Source organism: Callorhinchus milii, unplaced genomic scaffold (genome assembly GCF_018977255.1).
Source record: "Callorhinchus milii isolate IMCB2004 unplaced genomic scaffold, IMCB_Cmil_1.0 Scaffold3, whole genome shotgun sequence".
NCBI classification, from domain to species: Eukaryota; Metazoa; Chordata; class Chondrichthyes; order Chimaeriformes; family Callorhinchidae; genus Callorhinchus; species Callorhinchus milii.
This window is the reverse complement of record NW_024704744.1, coordinates 6,584,074-6,607,058: the sequence shown is the minus strand read 5'-3', so window position 1 is coordinate 6,607,058 and position 22,985 is coordinate 6,584,074. Positions and strand designations below refer to the sequence as shown.

Here is a 22,985-nt window from a genome sequence, read left to right as displayed (position 1 = left end):
AATGCAAGCACTAATTAATATTAGTTACAAAAAGTAAAGAGGTTCACCTTGGTGTCTGCAGATGTGCAGGAAACTACAACTGCATATTTTCTCTTATAATAATAATAATCCTTACATTTGATATAGTACGTCGTTGAGAGGTCTCAAAACGCTTCACAGAATATAATAATAATAATCCTTGTATTTCTGGGGTTATTATTTGGGTTCAGCCCAGATGGATGGAATAGAACTTTTTTTTTTGGCTTTGGGTCTTATGAAAACCAGTCCAAGCTCCCGGTCAGCTCATATCTACAGCCAGAACTGCTTGATGTAATAATAATAATAATAGCGCCTTATCACGTCTTCGAAACGTCTCAAAGAGCTTCACAGAATATACTGTAAAGTGAATTGACTTTGTGGGCGAAACACGGCAGCCAATTGTGCACAGCAGTGTCCCACCAACAGTTGTGGATTAAAGTGACCAATTTATTATTATTTTTGATAATATAGGTAAACAGGCATTTGGAATAAGGAAACGTGCTTAAGGTTTTTCCCTGATTCGTATTTGCTTGTGAATGAACTATTAATTTTACAAGTAGGCCATCAAATTATTGGAACAAAAACATTTGAAATGCTGTGCCCAGAAATATTTTAAATATTATTCTTGGTACAAAATTCCTGTGGATCATTCCTTGCACTACTATATCGTAAAAGTGGTGTGTGTACATTTATATCAATGTAATTTGTTCATACCAATTGCCCGTATAAGAAATGATATGCCAACTGAAAAGTATTTGACCAGACTACAATTAACTGAGTGTCTTCCTATCATTGAACACCGAATAATTTTTGAAAATGGACATTACTCAGAACTATCCAAGTTTAATCTGAGAGAAGCTATTAGATCGTTATGATTTTAAAACTCAATTTTAGATTTTCCTCAACTATGACGGTGATTTATCTTTCCCTTCTGCATGGCTCTTTACAGAAACTTTCATTGCTAGAAAATAACACATCAGGCCTAAACAGTTCTGTTTTATTGTCTTGTTGGTGTACTAAACAAGACTTGCAGGAAAAACTTGTTGTTCAGAGATAGCTAATTTAAAACAGTTTTTAAACGAGAAACATGATGATTGAGGTTCTATAAGTGGAGTCCTGTAGCTCAGTGGTTAGAGCACTCGCCTTGCAAGTGAGATACCTGGGTTCAATTCCAGGCAGAGGGTGAAACCTTGAGCAAGTTTCCTTACTCCACACTCCGAATAATAAACCCTCCAAAAAGCAAAATAATAACAAATTGGTCATTTCAATCCACGACTGTTTGTGGAACACTGCTGTGCGCAATTGGCTGCCGCGTTTCGCCCACAAATATCTGGTCAATTCACTTGACAGCATATTCTGTGAAGCGCTTTGAGACGTCTAGAAGACGTGAAAAGCGCTATATCAAATGCAAGGATTTTTATTATATATTCTGTGTGAAAATAAAAGTTTTTCAAATGCTTTAAAACCTCTTGCTTAGTTTCATCAGATTCTTGACTCCCTTTGGTATTCAGAAAGCAGGTAATTGAGCTCATGAGCTCTTGACTGCCACCTCAGTGAGGGGAAGGCTTCTGCCCAGTTACGATGCATCCAGTGGTAAAGTATCCGGAGCATTTCAAAGAGCATTGTTTGCTGGCCATTCTCAAATGGGTGGAAAATCTCTTGATTATCCAATGCTTTGGGACGTCCTCCCGTCATGAAAGGCACTATATAAATGCAACTTCTTGTCTGTTGTAAAGCTGGGACAAACTGATAATATGATGACAACTTTCTTGATGTTTGAGATTTCAAGGTGATAGATTGGCCACCTTGGTTCTTCATAACCTTTAAAATTCTGATATCTGTATACATTATAAACGTGCATTGCTGCACTTTTTCCATTCTACAAATGCTGAACAAACTGATATTAGTAACAACAGGGCCGGAAGATTTCAGCGAGATGTCCATGGTCAATTTTGAACACAGAAAATTGCCTCTCATGGCTTATTCATGCAATACTGCTTTAACTCCAATTGTGTTAAGCCAATATTTTGTATCTGAATGAGCTGGGAAAGAGGTGCTTGAAAATGAATCTAAGATTGCAGCCCCTAAGATTATTCAATAGCAAGAACTTGCACTTGCCGGCGAGGAAAGCATGAGTGAAATCCAGTCTAGGAGTGACAAATATACAGGTGAGGGTTTGGTGTGTAGGGAGAGGTAAGGACAAAAGTGGAGGAAAGCAAACTTGGTCAGATCAGATGAAAAACATAAAGAGCTGAGGGTCATACATAGCATTAAGATTGTGCGAATGGAGTAAGCAACCTCTCTGCTTTTCAGCTGGGTTTGGGTACGATAATTATTTAGCATTGTAAGGAGAGGTATGTCTGGATGCATTTTAACAATCTTCCTTCAATAAGGAACTAAATATGTGTTTGAATACTGCAATTTGACCCCTGTGTGCTGGATAATTTGTGTTCTTGCACATAAGATTTCTACCTCCCTTCAGTCTCACTGTCTGATTTTCGGTCTGAACATGCTTTCTCTGATCCCTACTCTGTCCAGTCTGAATACTTCCACTGATCCTCACTTTGTTCAGTCTCTGAAATATACTTTCCCTGATCTCTAGTATCATTAGACTGCGATACTGTGCTCAAACTCTGAATATACCATCCCTGATCCCCACTATGTACAAATATACAGTCAATTCACTTTACATTATATTCTGTGAAGCGCTTTGAGACGTCTAGAAGATGTGAAAAGCACTATATCAAATGCAAGGGTTATTATTATTATGTTCAGCTTCTGACAATTCTTGTCCAACCCCCTGCTGTGTTCAGCCTCCAACTAAGTTTGTACCACTCCACTCTATTCAGCGACCAGATTACAGCCCACACCAAGTGGACCAAACAGTGCTTTGGATTTGAATGCAGTTGGCGAGCTTTATTATATTATCAATATCATGAAGTATGCTGAGATCAGGTTTCCAATCATTTTTTGCTTTGTGTTAAAGGTAATCTTCAGAACATTACTATGTAGTTGCTGTGCTTTAGCTGGGCATGTATCAAGGATACATAATAATAATCCTTGCATTTGGTACAGCGGTATTCACGTGGTAGAAGGACCCAAAGCATTTCACAGGATTTAATACGAGGTGGAGTGATAGTATTTGTGGACAAACGTGGCAGCCAATTTGCACATAGCAATGTCCCAAAACAGCCAAGTAAATGACCAACTTTTTTATCTGGGGCATTGTTGGCCAAAGCACTGTGAAAATCTCCCGTTTCTTTTCGAATACCGCCATGGGATTTTTAACGTCCACCAGAAAAGGGAGACCAAACCTTGATTTAACGTCTCATCAAAAGGATGGCACCTCCAGCAATGCAATAGCCCCCCATCACTGCAATGGAGTGTCAGCTTAGACCATGTGATTCCAAGGCCCAACATGGGGCTTGACCCTACAACCTTCTGAGTCAGAGACAAGAGAGGGAGTTACCACTAAGCCAGGCTGACACACTGCCATTTCTAATGATAAGCATATAATAATGATAATAATAATAATAATCCTTGCATTTGATATAGCGCTTTTCACGTCGGGAGGACGTCCCAAAGCGCTTCACAGAATACACTGTAAAGTGAATTGACTGTATATTTGTGGGCGAACGCGGCAGCCAATTGCGCACAGCAATGTCCCACAAACAGTCTTAGATTGAAAATGACCAATTTAATTATTGTTTTTGGTTTTTGGAGCGATTATTATTAGGCTCTGTGTGGAGTAAGGAAACTTGCCCGAGGTTTCGCCCTCTGCCTGGAATTGAACTCAGGTCTCTCACTTGCAAAGCGAGTGCTCTAACCACTGAGCTACAGGACTCCAATCAGGCTTTGTTATTGCTTTGATATTCCTCATACACACTTTCATTACATCGAGGCTCGACTATATAAACTCACTGCTTGTCAGCCTCCCCAACTCCTCCCTCCACAGGCTGCATATCTAGAACTCTACAGCCATGTCCTTTTCCGCACTAGGCTCTGGGACCCTATCACTCCTCATCCTTGCCCAACTCCACTGGCTTCCCATCACACAGAAGGCAGTTCCAAATCCTGGTCCTCACCTTCAAAGCCCTCTACGGTCTTGAAACCTCCTAACCCCCCACCATCCTGCTCGCTCCCTTTGCTCAGTGGGCTCTGGCCTGCTTCACCTCGCTCGCCCCATTCTTGGCGGGCAGGCCTTCCGCCACTCTGACCCACCTTCTGACACTCAATCCCGCAGTCCCTCCATCTCGCCCCCTCCCTCGCCAACTTCAAGACCCATCTCAAGACCCTCCTCTTCAGCCATGCTTTCGATCTCCCTGCTTCATCTCCGCCCTCCATCCTCCCTGACCCCCAGCTCGGGTCCGTAAATCTGTCTGTCCAGCGCCATGGGACATCCTCCCGACGTGAAAAGCGCTTTACAAATGTAATTGTGTTGTTGTTGTTGATATTAAAACATTTTTAGGTGCCTGGACAGTTCACTTATTTAGTACAACTAATGGCTATGATTTGTCTTCAAACAAGGTCTAGTTCATTTGAATGAGTCTTACATGCTTAGTTTCCAGATCAGTAAGAACAAGGATTTATTTTCTTTAGTGTATTTGTCAAAGATCACTCCATGTCTAAATCAGTACACTGAAGTAAATCACACTGAATCAACAACAACTTGAATTTATGTAGCGCCTTTCACACATGATAACGTCTTGGAGCACTGTACAGTGGTTGGATTACACTCTGAGGAATGGAGGGGAGGGAGGTGACTTGATAAGATGTGTCAATTGCAACAATGATTACTACTGTATTATTTGTGGCCTCTGAGCTTTTGAACCCAGAGGATTTACAAGGTTCTGACAAAGTCCCTCATTAGCAGTAACAGAAACATCAATGTACAACATGAAGCCTATCTTGTTTGCTAGGTTTTAACAGGGATAATCCAAAATGAGAGTAATGAATGCAATCAAGTGTGAAAATCCTCAGTAGTTCAAAATAACTTAATTTTATGTCTCAACAGAGAAAACTTCCTGTTTATAATTTAGTGTTAATTACTTGAATTAAATCTCCAATTACCCAAGTTAGGTTTTAAAATTTTGCAGTATTTCTTAATGAGATTCCTTAATATTGAAGAGAGTCATGCAAATTGGGAATTCTTCCAGTCACTTCCTTTTGAAGACTTTTTTGTTTCCATGAACATCTTGTTCACCTCCCTGGGCTCTCCCTCAGACTCACTGAACCAGTGCGCTACCTAGGCGTCCGGTTTGATTCCATGTTGTCCTTCCTCCCCCACATCCGGTCCCTGACCACGACCGCCTTCTTTCACCTCTGCCACATTGCCAGCCTCCGACCGTACCTTACCCCAAATGCAGCCGAAACCCTCGTGCATGCTTTTGTCACCTCCCGCTTGCATTACTCCAACACACTCCTCGCCGGTCTCCCCAGCTCCACCATTCACAAGATCCAGCTCATTCAAAACTCTGCTGCCTGCATACTGACCCAGACCAAACTCCGTACTGAATGGATTGACTTCAGGATCTTCACACTCTTGTTCAAATCCCTTCACTCTCTGGCACATCCCTATCTCTCCGACCTCCTCACTCCCCAATCCACCACTCAGGCTTCTGCTCGACTGGCACCGGCCCTCCTGCTCATCCCTCGCACCCTCCGCCCCACAATTGAAGGTTGCGCTTTCAGGCATTACAACCCGAAACTCAGGAACACTCTCCCTGAATCCCTCTGCCTTGCGCCCTCTCTCCCCTCTTTCATGTCCTGCCTGAAAACTTTCCTCTTCGACTGTGCTTACGGCCACCTCCCCCCGGCTCGGAGTTAGGCTCCGCCACTGTTAAATGCTCTGAGATGCTACACTGCATGGAGGACGATATATAAGTGCAAGTTGTTGTGGTTAAATTGTTGTTGATCACTATCAGGTGTTTTATATGATGTTTTTATGACTTTAACCCTATATGTAACTTGAGGGGACAAACCGGGGACAAACCTATGAGACCACAACTCCTTTGTGTCTGTGTAATCTTGCTAAGTTTTCACGAGTGTATATGGTTTATTGACTAAAAGCAGGATAATAGTTCAACAACAACAACAAAATTAAATTTGTTTAGTGTCTTTCACGTCAGGAGGATCTAAAATCAGAATCCATGATTTACCAGCGTGAAGAAAATTAGTCAAAATAAATATATAAAGGGCTGGGGTATAATGTTTTACATCTTCACATGACTCAGAGATGAAAAGTGTGGCTCAGTTTGTACGATTTTGCCTCTGGGTTGGAAGGTTGTTGGTTTAAGTGCCATGTCAGTACTTGAGCCAAGGCTGAAATTCATGCCGTGCTTGAGGATTGTTGCATTGAAGGCGGTGCCTTCTTTTAAATGAGATTTTAAATTGTGGTCACGTCTTCCTGCTCATGTAAACGTTTAGGAACTCAGGACACTATTCGAAAACAAATAGAATTGTATGTTACATCCTGGTCAGCAACAACACAGGTCATCATACGGTCTCCAAACCTTGGCTCTTGCCAATTTGAGCCGAATAATCTCCAGAATTAGGTAAGAAGGATGCATTGGAGAGAGTGTGCATTCCATTCCAATATACAGGAATTCTCATGTGTCGGTAGGATGCATCTGTTTGCTTTGGATGGTCTTAAGCATTTATTCAATATGTTCACACAGGACAAAATTCAAACTTTGTGCTTAGGGGTTTGGCTGAATTCTACTAAGGGAAAGAGTTTCACAGCCCTCGGGAAGAGTAGAAGGAGCTTTATCTTTTTTGACCTTATCTGTTCTTCAGCTACTTGATTCAATGATAGTTCCTGGCACCAGCGCCTTGGGATGTCTTCCCGACTTGAAACGTGCTATGCAAATGTAATTTTGATGTTGTTGTTTCATCCTAAAGTATTGATCTGGATTTCCTGCACTGAGCCAGGCTGACAGCTCGGGTGGGGCAAGGATGTGCAGGCTTTTAAAAGTTAGAATGAGGAACTTAAAGTAAATCTACTGAAAAATAGGAGGCAGTGGAGCGTGGTGAGGAGTGGGGTAATGGACACATAGAGCCTTGTTCTGGCTGAGGGGTTCTAGATGATCAGGAGCTTGTGTAGGGTTCAGTTGGGGAGATTGGCTTCCACTGTCTGAGATTCAATATGAAATGTTGGCACTTGGTTGGCACTGTGGGACTTTGAGCACCTTGGGGAGTCCTCCTGACGTGAAAGGCGCAAAATAAATTTAATTTTGTTGTGTTGCGCCATGGAACATAACAATTGTGTAGGTTCTTAATGCCACTGACCTCGATTGGTCAGGTGGACATACGCACAGCAAACCCCTTATTTAGATTGACTCATATAAGAATAATTCTTGCATTTGATATTACGCCTTATCGTGTCTTTGAGACGTCTCAAAGCGCTTCACAGAATATACTGTCATGTGAATTGACTATGTATTGTGGGAGAAAGGCGGCAACCAATTGTGCACAGCAGTGTCCCACAAACAGTCGTGATTATTTTTTCACTAATTAATACCAATAATTAATAAATAATATTTGCCATTTGGTGTCACAAACTCTTCAAAAAGTAATTGTAATTATTGAAGTGATCTATCAAATACAGATACTTTGCTTTGATGCATTTTATAGATACCCTCGATTGATTCTCATAGGGCAAAGATCAAACCAATCAACCAAGCTTCATTCTTCTAATCCAAAATAGGTTTTCACTTCATGGAATGTAATTTGCTTGAACTTATGAATTTATATGACACATACGATTGACAAAGTGACAGCCTTTCTTTATCTATCAATCCAAGCTTTTCCAGTATATTTTTTGTGTAGAAAGTTCACTGTCATTGCTCTTCCATTTGGCACTCAAGGGAATTTACAAATCATAAAAACCTCAAGTTCATTAAAGATGCATGTTGCTTAAGCCTTTTTGCCTCCAGTCCAATTATTCATGTTGCTTCAAATTTCTTCGAATGTCTCATAATATTTACAGAAAGAGTCTATTTTTATTTGATAAACCGGCCAGACACACACACTCAATTCTTCCAATATTATTAGAATGCTGCATTTCAAGATCTTTTTTTTTTGCATTTGCAAGAGTGACTGGGAAAAACCTAATGCAAAAGGTGTGTGGGTCAAAGTAGGCACAAGGAAGATGAGAGCAAAAGTAACTTCACTCCCTTTGCCTATCATTGCTGCTACTTTCATGCTTTCATGAAAGTAGCAGCAATGATAGGCAAAGAGAGTGAAGGATGTATGGTATATCGAAAGCCAAAGTGAGTGAGAATAAATGGTAGCAGTGGATTTAATAGTGTTTCGTGCACTTTTGTGCACTTCGTCCAAAAGGAATTTGGTTTCAGGCAAAGGGTGGGGAAAATTAACGGCAGCATTTTGGTGAACGAAGAAGATTGAGCTACATAATTGATAGACGATTTCATGGGTTCTCAAATGATGGGTTGCAGTCTGGAAATGCCATTTTACCAGACATTACACAATCCAGCCACCAGCACTATATTATGCAGGTCTTGATAATATTGATGAATAAGGTAAATGAACCTCATCTGAATATAATTGAAAACCTTGGTGCAGAAAAATATCCGCCTTAAAAGATTCCAATGAACACTGGAAAATAATGCCAAGATAACAAGTCTGAACTCTTTTCAGGTGTATTATCCTGTCTACCCTCCTTTGTTTGCAATCATTGCTCTCTGGAGGTGTATTTTGTTTGAAAGGTTGGATTATAATTGACAATAAAACATGGAATAGCCTGATTGCTGGACGCATTTTCATGGAGTGAAAAAATAAATTAGCAATTGCCGTTGAGCATCGCTGAATTGATTCTGGCAATTAAATAGTTGTCACGTTCCTGCGACTGTGCAACATATTTATTAAAAATTGCCAAATTTAAAAGTGCTAGCATAGAAAGCAGCAAGACCGAGCAAAATGACCTACTTTTGCATTGCTCATTTGACAAAATAGTGACGTCCCCGCGATACGAAAAGGTAATCTCTGACAGTAATACCCAGTCAAACACCGATCAAGTCAATTTAGTAGTGGAGAATTTGCTCCTAATCCTATTTATCCTTAAGAATATGGGGAATTTCCATTTTAAATGGGATTTGAATGACTGGTCTTGATTGGATTCATAGGGTAGGGCTTAAATAGACAATGATACGGTCAAGGCTGAAACTGTTAAAATAATGAGTTATGACTTCCTGCTGATTTTGGCCAGAGATTTGCCTGCGGTGGAGGCTATGTGACACATCAGGGCACTGGGGATTTGTGGAGATTACAGCTGGAAGCATCTTTTACCCTGAAATGCGAATTCAGTCATTGGATAGGCTTGTCTGTCGAAGGCTTGTTTCAGGCATTTACAACCTCTCCTCTCCACTGTTCCAGAGTTGCTTCTATTTGTCGTGTAATGACTTTTTCTTGTTCATTTCTTCCCTTTTGATAAAAAAATGGTAGCGATTGTGAGATTATGAACACATATACAGAAGCAGCAGTGACAAATTAATTTAGAATAGTTTGGCAATTATCTAATTGTAAAAGAAATTGGAATTTTTTTTTCTCCCGCATGGTTTGAATTCCATCCTCATCCAAAGTTATCTCACATTCAAATAATTAGCTATTAATCTCATTGTTTCTGGGCCTTTGCTAATGCAAATTAGCTACTGATTTACCTCCATAACAACATTCATTATGCTTCTAATTAATCCCATCAGTAAAGCACTTCTAAATCTTTTCTAAATGAAAAACGCTATATAAATATAATTTATACTAGTGTTTGGTCTAGTTTATACTGCTGGACATGGTGTAACAGAATTGAGGAACTGGATACTGGATAAAAGCTACTTTTATGTGAACATGAATTTGCGCAACTTGTTTTGCCTATGATCTGTTGGATATTATTTCAAGTGTTCAGAGCACTAGAATGGACAGGTTGCATACTGCTTTACCATCTGACCAAGTCAGGACTGTGAGCTCCTCGTCTATCTTGATTCACTGGTCCAATGTTGGGGAAACTGATTGTTGAAGGCACTATCTTTAGATGAGTAATTAAACTGAGGTCCCGTCTTGCCTGTTTAGATAGCCGTCAAAGACCACATGGTTCTATTTGAAAAGGTGAGTTTCTCCCAGTATCCTGGCCAACAATCATCCAGATAAAATTGTTCATTCTTTTCATCGCTGTGTGTAAATTGGCTGTCTACACTATACTTTGCAGAAAAATTCTGTGAAGTGGCTCTGAGATGTTTTGTCGACATAATATTAAATGCAAGTATTATAATAATGCTCAACTGGATATTGCCTTAAAAATGACTGCTTTGCGGGGATGCTGTATTCTAGCCATGGAATTATTTCTAGAAAATGATATATTGTGGAATAGAATACTTTCTGCAGTTGAGTCATGCAATTTGCCTTAATGTGTAGCTCCATGGTTCCATTCGAAGTCCAAATGTTTGAACCTTCTGCCAACTCTGCTGGTGATTGTTGTGCTGGAAAAAACTCCTTTCTTGGTGGTTCTGTTGCCTTCAGCAGACCAACAATCAGTTCCATTGCAATTTACTTCCATGGTTTTGGCAATGAATGGAGATGGGATAATTCCAGTTGTCATACTGGGTTAAGATAGAGTTTCCCATCTGCAATGGGTTTACCTCAACATAGCAGATGGACAAACTAGTTGAGATGACTTCATGTAGTTGGTATAACATGCTTTTAATGCCAAATGAGAAATTCCTTTTGCAAAACTCTGTTCACTGCACAACATCTCTGTTTAAAACAAGGAGCATTCCAGAGATGGAGGGCTTAATCTTGACAAATGGTTCTCTGTGCAGCAGATTGTGTTAATCAACAAGAGCCGGTGCTGTCAGTTTACAAACAATTAACAGACCATGGAGAAAATAGCATTTTGTGCCATTTGATAATGAGGTGAATCAAAGCCAAGGTTCAGTTGTCTTTGTCATTGAGATTTCTAATCTGAGACCATTATAATTGGAGTGTACTTTAGTAATGCTTGTGAAGTACTTCAAACAAGTATGTTTTCAACATCTTATTCTCAGGTTATCATTTGCTGGAAGTAAAGCTGGAAAAGTTATATTTTAGACTAGAAGTTTGAATAATTTCTTTCATATTGTGTATTTGTTAACTCTTCCTCTCCCCCATGTAATTCCTGAAGTAGTGATGTCTGTGCTATACAAATGTAATTTTGTTGTTGTGATACATGCATATCTTCCAATTCACTGCTACCTGAAACCTGTTTGATCATGTTAGAAAGTTGTGTGGAGGTACAAAGCATAACCTTGCTCTGTCTGCATGGCTGCTCTCATCTAAATGCAAATTAGGTTTTCTGTGGTTCCCAAGAAAGACCAGTGTCTCTTGCATATTGCTGCTAGTTTCAAATGGAAGGATTCCTTGTGGGCCTGTTTTATGAGTGGGTAGGTATTGGGTTCGTTTCCTTGAACATTTCACTGGGACATGGAGCATAAGTTTATGTCAACAAACAGGCCATAAATAAACTTTTGAAATCATTCTGGCGTCATTTCTATTGTGAAATTGCCAGGTTTGTCCAAATACAGAATTGAGTTGCAATCTGGCACCTAATTTTCAAAGGCAGATAAGGGGAACAAGAGATAAATTATTTTAACACGTTTCTTTTTTGCGATTTCATACAAGGAAGGAGTCAATTGAATCGACTGGCTAGGAAATTAAGTTCATATTGCACCTGTTACAGGTCAGAAGGAGGGTTGTCATTGCAATTTTTCAACTAGATTCATCCAACATACTTAAAACAAACCAGGAGAACTGATCCAGTATGTCTGGACATATCCATTTGTATTATTTAAATTAGGCCAGTTTGCATCGCCTCAGGATGGCAGTGAACCTCAGAAATGAGAAGAAAATAGAGATTTGCGATGAAAGATTCAATGTTTCTTCGTATTCATACAGTAAGGTTGTGATACTGAATGGAATTTCAATCTACTTGATGCTAAAGGCAGAGGCAAATCCATGAATTTCATGCCTTGTAATGCAGTTACTGAAAAATTCTCTTTGTATTTGGTACAGTGTGACACAAGCAGTGCCTCCCCTAGAGGGCTCGGTATTCTAAAAAAAATCCTTGCATTTGATATAACACTTTATCATGTCTTTGAGACGTCTGAAAGTGCTTCACAGAAAATACTGTAAAGTAAATTGACTGTATATTTTTGTGGGCGAAATATTTTTATGATGTGAAATAGGGGAGCTATGGGCTGTGGTGCTTGGGAGCCAATCAAGGAGGGTGCTCGGGAGTCAATGAAGGAGGGTTGGTTGCGGTGGGAGGTAACCAAGGGGGATTGGTTGGGAACCAATCAAGGGGGGATGGTCGGGAGCCAATCAAGCGGGGTGTTCGAGAACCAATCAAGGCGGGGGTGGTCAGTAACCAATCAAGGGGGGTGGTCGGGAACCAATCGGGGATGCTCGGGAGCCAATTTGGTGGGGGGGGGTGGTGGTTCGGGAGTCAACCAAGAGTGGGTGTTCAGAAGACAATCGGGATGGTGGGGTGCAGGGTCTTTGGGAGCCGATCAAGGAGGGTGCTTGAGAAATTTTCAGATTTCCCATACAACCAGTCCGAATAAGTTCCGACACCAAAGTTTGAATCCAGCTCAGTCAGAACGAACAAAAATCTTCTTGTTGTGGGTTTGAGGCTTCTAAGGGAAATTGGCACTTTCAACTTACTTCTTTATGAATTCACAACAGCACAGTTCTGCCCACAAATTAGCAATTAATCAAAGAAATCTTGGGATTTTACCACTAAGTTTCTTTACTAAGCGCTCTGGAATACTACCCTGCGTGAGGGGCACTATACAAATGCAAGTTGTTGTTTTCTTCCAAGCTAAATCATTTTCAATGCTAAACTGCATACAAGGCCTTATTTTGGCCAAGTTCTTTATTTCTTTTGAACGAGCAACGACAAATATATTGGGCCTGTTAATGAGTTAATTGGACTTTTAAGTTCCAAGGCCCCGAGGTGATAAATGTATATATAGATATAGATAGATGTCATGTGGAAAATTAAATGCATTCTCTGAGAATACAAAATGCAGTACTGTAGGTAGGTAATACACAATTGTTTGCTATTCCCATGGTTTTTCTAAAATGCATATTTATAAATTACAAATCTTTCCAGAAAGATTGCACTTTTTTCGGGAAAAAACAGCATTTGTGATTTTGTTATAATTTCCTGAGAAATATATTTGTAAAAAAAACCCATATCTGGGCCTATTACCTCCGTGAATCATATTTAGACTAAGTACAAAACATGGTTAAATGCAAAGTACTGCCCGTAGAATGCTGCAGCCCATAAATAGGCCATTCGACCCCGTTGTTCTCCACTTTTGTGCTTGCTCTCCATAATCTTGTTGTGTCGTTCTCTTTTAAATATCCATCAAATTCCCTTTAAAAAATTGAATAGACTCTGCTTCAGTAGAACAGAGAAGTTCATGTTCAAATGTTACATCCTCCGTGAATATGTATTTCCAACCTCCCCTTTAGTTCTGGTGGGATGTTTCCATTTCACACAGTAGCCACTTTATAGTCTGAATGATGATGCTGATTCATGTTAAGTTGGCAATTTTGCAATCGCCTGCTTCCAAATAAATTGTATGTAGAATTCAGCCAGCAGAGATGAGACTTTTATCCATCAGTGCTGGCTGGAATTGAAGCTTGAAAGATGAAAGGGCAGTGTGCATAATCCACTGTGCTGCCAAGTATGTAAAGTGCTAGTTTTAATGTTGCACTGAGTTAACAACGCATGTCCTTCAATGTTTTTAATGCCGTCCAAAACCGTGATATGATAAACCTCTGCATTAGCTCACGTTTTCAAATGCTTTCAAAGCTGCATGGGCCTCCTGTGCAGGTGGTTGAAGGGTTAGATGAACAATTTACTCACTTATTTTACAATGTGAAAAATAAAGCTTTATATTTTTCAGAACTTGTAAGTAGGCTGCCTTGTTAGCATTCAAAGTTGGGTTCTGCCTCTTGTAAACCTTGTTATTGTGAATTTTCTGTCAATTTAACTTCACTCTGCCTTGTTCATATGGCCTCCCTATAAAATTGCCTTTTACTTTTCTACAGTTGACAAAGAGATCACTTCCTGTGATAGAGTCAGACGAGCGGCTCCAGCCACTGCTAAACCACCTCAGGTAATAAATCTCTGATGTTTATAAACAAAAATAAAGCCAGCATTTAATACTATGCTATGTGTATTATCACTACATGTGAGGTCGTAGGAAATGTTACCAAAAGTCAAATACCTTCACTGCATAAATTCACTGTATGAAATTCAGTGTGGAGAAATGTTAAGTACTTCACATGGAGACAAAAATCCTGGAAGGGACAATTATTTGAACGGAAGGAAAATAATATATATATGGAAAATGAAAAGGAGCTGGGGTCCCTGATTGACAATAAATTGAAGCTCTCCCAACAAAGCTCTATGGCAGTGAGTAAAGCAAACTAGATGTTGAGACGTATCAAAAGATCAATAGCAAGCCAAAATAATGGGGTAATCCTGCCACTGTATAAATCATTGGCGAGACCACACTTAGTACTGTGTACAGATCTGGTCACCGCAGTGCAAAAATGTTATTGGAAAAATCGAGATACAGGGGAAGGCAACCAAAACAATTGAGGGAATGGAAGGACTAGACTATGAGGAGCGATTAAGTAAATTGGGCATGTTCAAGCTGGAAAAGAGAAGATTGAGAGGTGACATGATTGCGGTCTTTAAGATTCTAAAGTGGCAAGACAACATAGATCATGACAGGCTGTTTCAACTTGTCCAGAATAGTAAAACCAGAGGACACGGCCTCCAATTGAAGGGGGGTAAATTCAGAACAAATCTACCCAAACGCTTTCAGTGAGCGAATAGTGAACCTGTGGAACAGGCTCCCTAGGGATATGATTGAAGCAGGAAGTGTTGATTCTTTCAAACAAGGCGAACTAGATGGAATTTGGTCTTTTTTCGTTATATTTGTTCTTATGTATAGCTGAAAGAGTTTCTTGAACATCTTTTTTTTGCTTTTCATTTTCACAATTTACACTTGTATAGCACCTTTCATGTATAATAATAATCCTTGCATTTCATATCGTGCCTTATCAAGTTGTTGAGATGTTTCAAAGCGCTTCACAGAATATATTGTAAAGTGGATGAGCAAAACACAGCAGCTAATTGTTACTTTTTTGGAGGGATCATTGCCCCGAGAAAGTGATCTGCCAATCGACTAACAACTGGGTTCCTACTTAATTAAAACTTATTAAGCGTCTTTAAGCGCATCATGATCTCTATGGGAATCATTGAGCACGAAGGGCGGTGGACGAGTTGAGGGTGTTGAGAAAGAAAGGTAAGGCAAAGGGATTTGGGGCAACAATTGCGGAGAGCGGGGTCATAGTAACTTAAGGCTCTCACTAATGGTGAAACAGAGAGAATGAAAAACAAGCAATAAAAGCTGAGGGTATTGGCAAATGAATAGGACTGAAGAATCAACTTCCAACTACATAAAAATCCTTTAAGCAGATTACCAATTTAATGGGATGATTGTTCACCAGGACATTGGGAGAAACTCCTTTGCTTCGAATAGTGCCATGGGGCTTTAAACATTCATTTGAACAGGCAACAATTCCTCCTTTCAACATATTATCTGAAAGATTGGAGTTCTCACAATGTAGTACTACCCCAGTACTGCACTGGAATGTCAGCTAGATTTTGGGACAATAGTACTACCCACTGAGACAGGTTAATACCCCTCATATTTTAAGTATTTTATTTGGTTACGCGGGTGTCTGTCACATGTGGAAACCTATCACCATACTTGAGAGTATCCAAACCAGACAGAGTTCCAGGTATGTATGCCACTGGTGCATCGAAATGTATCTATGCTTGGAATGGAATGCACACTTCCGAGAGGCTCACACCCTTTGCCTAATTCCAGAGAGCATTAGGTACAGGATTAGGATTAGGACAGCCAAGACTGAGACCCCAGAGAGTGTGTTCGGATATTGCTGGAGTTCAACCAGCTGAAACTGCACAGCTTGTCAAAATGAGGACTGTCAGGCATTCTCCCAGTGCCTGTCCAGCTAAGGACCACTCTAACCTTTAGGACTTTGGGTTGCCCAGTTAACAGGAGCCGAGTGGCAAGAATCACAGACCCCAGCGGTTATTTTTCCTACGTTAAAGTGTGTTTTTCTGGACCACAAGGGAAGCTTATTTCTGTTGCCGATTAATGATTGTAACATATAGAATATGGTTGGTCGAGATCACTGCCTACTTCAGAGGTCGCAGGAAAGGATGAAGTTGATAATTTTTGTGATCGAAACTGCACGTGTGTGTATAAATTGCCTACTCAAATCAGAGGTTACATATTTAAAATTTACCTTCATAAATGAAGGACAGACGACAGCCTTTATTTTTCATAGCTTCTGCTTCAACTGATTCCTATTTGACCCATTTCAGCATTTTCTAAAATGATGGTTCGTTCTTCTGTTGAGCAGACTTCAGAGACCTGCATAAAGAATGCTGTTACTTATTATCACCCAAGTCTACCGAATTTCTGTCACAGACTGAATCTCCAAACATATTCTGTGAACTGGAAGCTTGCCAGCGATCATTAGATTTATAATAAGCACCATGTTCCCTGAAATCGTTCCGCATGAGTGGTTCTGGAGTTTAGAATTCTGCTTTGATTAGACTTTGGAAATGATTAGGCATTTCTTGTGAATTGTCTCCAGTGAATCTCAATGACTCTTCAAATTGTACTGCTTGTCATTTAAAGTGCCCGTGCCCTAATTGAACAGAATGCACTTGTGTTATCTGCATTTTATAGCTCTTTTAGTACATTTAAAAAAGGCAAGCAAAACAAATAGGTAGAGGTGTGTGTGTATATATATAAAAATCTTGGAATAATAAGGAACTCCTTAAATTTCCATCTTGTTTGGTATATATGTGGGGTTAAACTTGGAGCAATTACAGAAAGTTCAAATGGAATACATTTACCACTTCTCCCATGGGTGCAAAAAATGTTCTGTGGCACGAGGGAAGCAGCCTCTTAAAAGCCCTTGAAAATATTGCTGATTGCACCATTATTGCATTTTAGAAGGGAATTCAAGAAAGCTGCTGTATCATACAAAATGTTCACACGGAGGCTATTTTTGTTTCTTTTGAGTTCAGGCTGACGCCTATACCTGATTAGTATGACTTGGTCTGTTTCACAATTGGAAATGGAAATCGCAGAGCTGAAAATGAAAAAGCAAGTGTAGACTGACATTCCATAGATGTTTTACAGCACGGAAGAAGGCCATTCGGTCCATTGTGTCAAATTGCATTTTCTGACTGGAGGGAAGTGCACAGTGGCGTCCCCCAGGGATCGGTATTGGAACTACTGCTCTTCTTAATATACATAAATGATCTGGACTTGGATATAGCAAGTACCATTTCCAAGTTTGTGGGTGATACAAATTTAGGTAGGGTGGTAAACAGTGAGAAGGATAGTAGACAACTGCAGGAAGACATAGACAGAATGGTAAAATGGGCAGACACATGGCAGATGAATTTCAATGTGGAGAAATGCGAGGTAATGCATTTTGGTAGAAAGAATGAAGGGAAGCAATATAGGCTGGTAATACAATCTTAAGGGGAGTAAAAGAACAGAGAGACCTGGGGGTTCAGGTAAATGAATCCTTGAAGGTGGCAGGACAGGTAGATAAAGCCGTAAAAAGGCCATATGGGATACCAGGCTTTATAAATAGGAGCATAGAGTACAAGAGTCAGGAGGTTATGATTAACCTATATAAAACACTGGTTAGGCCTCAGTTAGAATACTCCGCCAGTTCTGGGCGCCACACTATAGGAAGGATGTGAAGGCATTGGAAAGGGTGCAGAGGAGGTTTACAAGGATGGTACCAGGAATGAGGGACCTTGATTATGAGGAAAGGCGAGAGAGGCCGGGATTATTCTCATTGGAGCAGAGAAGGTTACAAGGAGACCTAATAGAGGTTTTCAAAATCATGAGGGGATTTTATAGGTTAGAAAAGGAAAAACTGTTTCCACTGGTGGGTGTGTCCGTGACTCGAGATCATAGATTTAAAATGGTCTCTAAAAGAAGCAGAAGGGAGGTGAGAAGAAATTTTTTCACGCATCAAGTTGTTCGAATCTGGAACGCATTGCCTGAAAGGGTGGTCGAGGCTGATTTGATAACAACTTTTAAAAACGCGGTGGACGGGTATTTGAGGAGGACGGGTTTGCAGGGTTATGGGGAAAGGGCTGGGGAGTGGGATCAAACATTACATTGCTCTTCTCAAAGAGCCGGCACAGACTTGATGGGCCGAACAGCCTCTTTTTGTGCTGTACGATTCTATGATTGATTCAATAATTGCGGGGTGGCGGTGTGGGATGTAGAGAGGGAGTGCTGCATTGACAGAGGTGCATCTCTTGTGAATGAGATGCTAAAGCTGTTTGTCTTTTCAGATGAAAGTTAAAGGTCTCATGATCTTAGCCATCAGTGGATTGACTTCTATATCCTTTTCCCTGAACTTTAAATCTCATCACAATCGGTCCAAGCATATGCTGTCTGGTGTTTTTTNCTCCAATTGAAACAAATCTAACCTGATCCCTGCCCATCTGCTCGCTGCCCATAATCTTTAATATTCCTCCTCTTCAAACATCTACCTAATTCGCTTTCAAAATAATTTATGGATCCTGCTTCAACTAGAACTTGTGGCAGCGAATTCAACCATCCAATCCCCTTTGAGTAAAGGCATTATCAATCTCCCCTTTAAAATCATTTTGTGATTATCTTAAATTTTGTGTCATCTTTTTATTGATTGGCTGACCAGTGGGCATATTCTATTTCTGCTTACCGTTTTTAACCCTTATTTATTAACTTGAAAACCCGCATCAAGTCACCCTGTAACCCTTTAACCTCAGCTCTAGTGAATAAAGCTGTAACTTATACAACAACAACAACAAGATTCCATTTATTGAGCGCCTTTCACGTCGGGAGGACGTCTCAAGGCGTTGTACAGTTGGGTCAGGACCCGAGCAAGGGGGAAATGGTCAGGGTGAGGGGAGGGAAGGGAGGGAGCGAGGAGGGGGTAGAGAGTCGAGAGGGGAGCTGAAGGCACGGTCAAAGAGAAAGGTCTTGAGACCGGCCTTGAAGGAGAAAAGGGAGAAGGCGGCGAAGGCACTGGGGGATAGAGTTCCAGAGCCTCGGGGCTGAGGGGCTGAAGGCCCGGCCACCGATGTTAGGGCGGTTGGGGCGGGGGATGTGGAGCAGACCGGAGCCGGAGGAACGGAAGGTACGGGCAGGTAGGTAGGGGGATAGTAGGTCGGAGAGGTAGGAGGGAGCGAGGCCGTGAATGGCCTTGTAGGTGAGGGTGAGGATCTTGAATTCGATCCTCTGGGGGATGGGGAGCCAGTGGAGGCGAGCGAGGGTGGGAGTGAGGGGTCGCGGTGTCTGGTGCGGGACAGTACACGAGCTGCAGAGTTCTGAATGACCTGCAGCTTGTGGAGGGAGGTGCCGGGAAGGCCGGCGAGGAGAGAGTTCCCATAGTCCAGCCTTGAGGTGATAAAGGCGTGGACCAGAGTTTCAGCCGCGTGAGGGGTGAGGTAGTGCCATAGTCTGGCGACATTCCGGAGGTGATGGAAGGCGGTGCCAGTTGTGGCGCGGATATGAGGGAGAAAGGACAGCTCAGGGTCGAACAGAACCCCGAGGTTCCTGACTGGCTTTGAGAGGTGGAGAGTGCAGCCTTGGATGCTGATGCTGTCAGCGCCTGAGGTGCGGAGGCGGTGACGTGAGCCATTCAGGAGGGCCTCGGTTTTTCGCACGTTGAGCTGAAGAAAGTTGTCTCTCGTCCAGGACTCGATGTCGGACAGGCAGCTGTCAGGACATCGGTGGTCGTGGAGTTGAGGGTAGAGGAGGAAAGGTAGAGTTGGGTGTCATCCGCATACATGTGGAAGTTAACCCCATATCTGCGGATGATGTCACCGAGGGGGAGCGTATAGAGGGTGAAGAGGAGGGGACCGAGGACAGAGCCTTGAGGGACACCGCACGAGACAGTGCGGGGGCCGGAGGAAAAACCATTTGTGGAGACAAAGTGAAGAGGGTGGGAGAGGTACGACCTAAACCACTCAAGGACAGGGCCTTGAAGGTTTAGGTGGGAGGACAAGCGGTGGAGGAGGATAGCGTGGTCGACCGTATCGAATGCTGCCGATAGGTCGAGGAGGCAGAGGGAGCCCTGGTCACAGATGGTCAGGATATAAATTTGGTCACTCATCCACAGCTGTTTGTCGCACATTGCCTGTGCAACTGGTTGCCACTTTTTGCCCACAAAATACACAGTCAATCCACTTTACAGTATATCTGGTGCAGTACCTTGAGACGTCTCAACGACATGATAAAGTGGTAGATCAAATACAAGGATTATTCTATATTATATTATATAACCTCTCCCTTAATAAGTGTAATTGAGGAATGTTTCTCCGTTGTGTGTGCAAGTGTTCAAATCTTGAAATGCATTGTCAGCAATTCCTGCTGCTGTATTTTACCTTTTTGTTTCCCCCGGTAAGCACAAAATTTATCAAGTTGAAGGATGTTTGTGCTGGGAAATGGAACAATTTCCTATTTTTGGCACCCAATGTCAAAATCAAGCATTCCCAGCTAAAATATAGTTTGGGTAAATACAGAGTCAAGCTCCTTGCACTCTGCTTGAATAGTGTACCTCATTCTCAAGATTGTAAGAAATGGTCTTCTTCATTTATTCTTAGAATGCCAGCTCTGCTGCTTTCTATTTGCAATACCAATTCAAGTGTAAGATCCTCGTTCTCACCCTTAAATCTCTCCACAGTCAAATCGTCACTAAATTTAAATTATTCTGAAACCCAGGTAAACGAGTTCACAGACACAGGATGTTCTGTTAAAGAAACCTTCATATAGCGCGTGCATGATACAGAAAGGTATAATTACCAATCCAGAGAGCAGAATTAGTAGTTACAGGAGTTTCTTCTAGTTTATCTTTTCTTTGTTTCTTTTCTTCTCGTATTCTTTATCAGGGCAAATTTCCTACAGTTGAATGTGAACAAGACTGAGGTCCTCTTGATTGGCTCGCGCCAGCGCCTCTGCACCTCAGGTTCTGGCAGCATCAACCCCCATGGTTGCACACTACAACTCACCAAGCCAGTCAGGAACCTAGGTGTTTGTTCAACCCTCAACTGTCTTCTTCCCCACATCAAAGCCATGACCCGCTCTGCCTTCCCTCACCTCCGTAACATCGCCCGTCTCCACCACTACCTCACCCCTCAGGCCGCTGAAACTCTTGTTCATGTCTTCCATCACCTCCAGGCTCGACTGTGCAAACGCCCAGTTCCCAACTCCTCCCTCCACAGGCTGCAGATAATCCAGAACTCTGCAGAGTGTCCTCTCCCACACCAAACTCTGTGACCCCATCTCCCCCATTCTCACCCGACTCCATTGGCTCCCTATCCTTCAGAGGATCACCTACAAAGCCCACCATGGCCTTGGCCCACCCTACCTCTGTGACCTCCTAACCCCCTACCAACCCGCCCGCTCCCTCTGCTCAGCCGGCTCTGGCCTGCTCCACATCCCCGGACCCACCCGCCCCACCATTGGCGGGAGAGCCTACAGCCACTCTGCTCCAAACCTGGAATTCCGTCCCCTAATCCGCCTCGTCCCCTCCTTCAAGTCCCGCCTCAAGACCCTCCTCTTTGACCATGCCATTGGTCACCCCTCCCTTCTCTCCCTGACCCCATTTCGGATCTGAAATACTGTCTATGCCTTGGAACATCCTTCCGATGTGAAAGGCGCTATACAAATATAATCTTATTGTTGTTGTTGCTAGCATCTTCCATCCTGAGTCTGTTCTGAAGAGCATCAGCTATATTTATACCACTTGGTTGTTTGATCCTTCCTTCAACTCTACTCATCTAGCTTATCGCACAGATATAATTTCCTCGATTTTACTCTTTCATCCCACAAAACTATTTCATTGAAGCATTCCTCCAATTCCTGACTACATCGTGACCGCACTTGTAAATAAGTAAAAGCAGCTTTGCACTCAATTTCCTCCAGTTTATAACTGAAGACCATCTTAATATTTGTTCAACTTCTCACCCTGGACATGAACCACTTGGTGATGCAGTACAATACAAAATTACATTTGTATAGCGCCTTTCATGCCTGGAGGACACCCAAGGTGCTAGACAGTCAGGGATATTGACCCGAGCAGGGAGGGGGTTGGGATCAGGAGGGCGCAAGGCAGAGAGGGTAGGAGGGTGGCCAAAGGCGAGGTCGAAGAGGAGGGTTTTGAGATGTGCCTCGACGGAAGGCACAGGAAATGTGGGATGGAGTTCCAAAGTGTGGGGTCAGAGAGGCTGAAGGCCCAAGAAGTGATATCAGTTCCCCTCATTAACATATCCAACCAAGTAAGAAACATATCAGTACAATTCACTTGAAACACCAGGCAGATCAAAGACACTAGATATCATTGTACAGCTTGAGTATAACCTCTTCTGGTTTAAACTTAGCTCAGCCCTGCATTTTCTCCTTGTTTATTGCTTGCCCCACATTGTTTACATATAGTGAATGATGAGTCCACCAAAAAGCCCAGGTCACTTTCAACTTCCCACTTGGCAAGATCTATCCCATCCATGGAGTACATGTGCTGTCTGTTTTTCTTCCAGTATTGCAGCACTCTGCATTTGTCTGTTCAGATGCCAGTGTTGCCACTGTACCAGTATGATATTTGTTTCCCGCACAGTACATCCATACTCATTGGGAACTAGATCGATGAGATTAAATGGAACATTTTTTTTAAGTGCATGATCTGAGCATTACAATCTTGATGAGAACAACAGTTGAATGTGGACAATGTAACAGGTGGTGTGGCTTTTCACAATTCAGAGTATTCTTGCTGTCTTGTACAGA

The 22,985-nt window shown here is 41.9% G+C and overlaps 1 protein-coding gene across 1 annotated transcript in view; it reads left to right on the top strand.

Annotated features, from left to right (window-relative positions):
- The window catches only part of prim2 (DNA primase subunit 2), a 135,151-nt gene that overhangs the window by 69,594 nt on the left and 42,572 nt on the right, over nt 1-22,985 (top strand). The window contains exon 5 of the mRNA XM_007894089.2: nt 14,125-14,192. Within this exon, the coding sequence (XP_007892280.2) occupies nt 14,125-14,192 (68 nt within the window). The remainder of the gene's footprint in view (nt 1-14,124; nt 14,193-22,985) is intronic.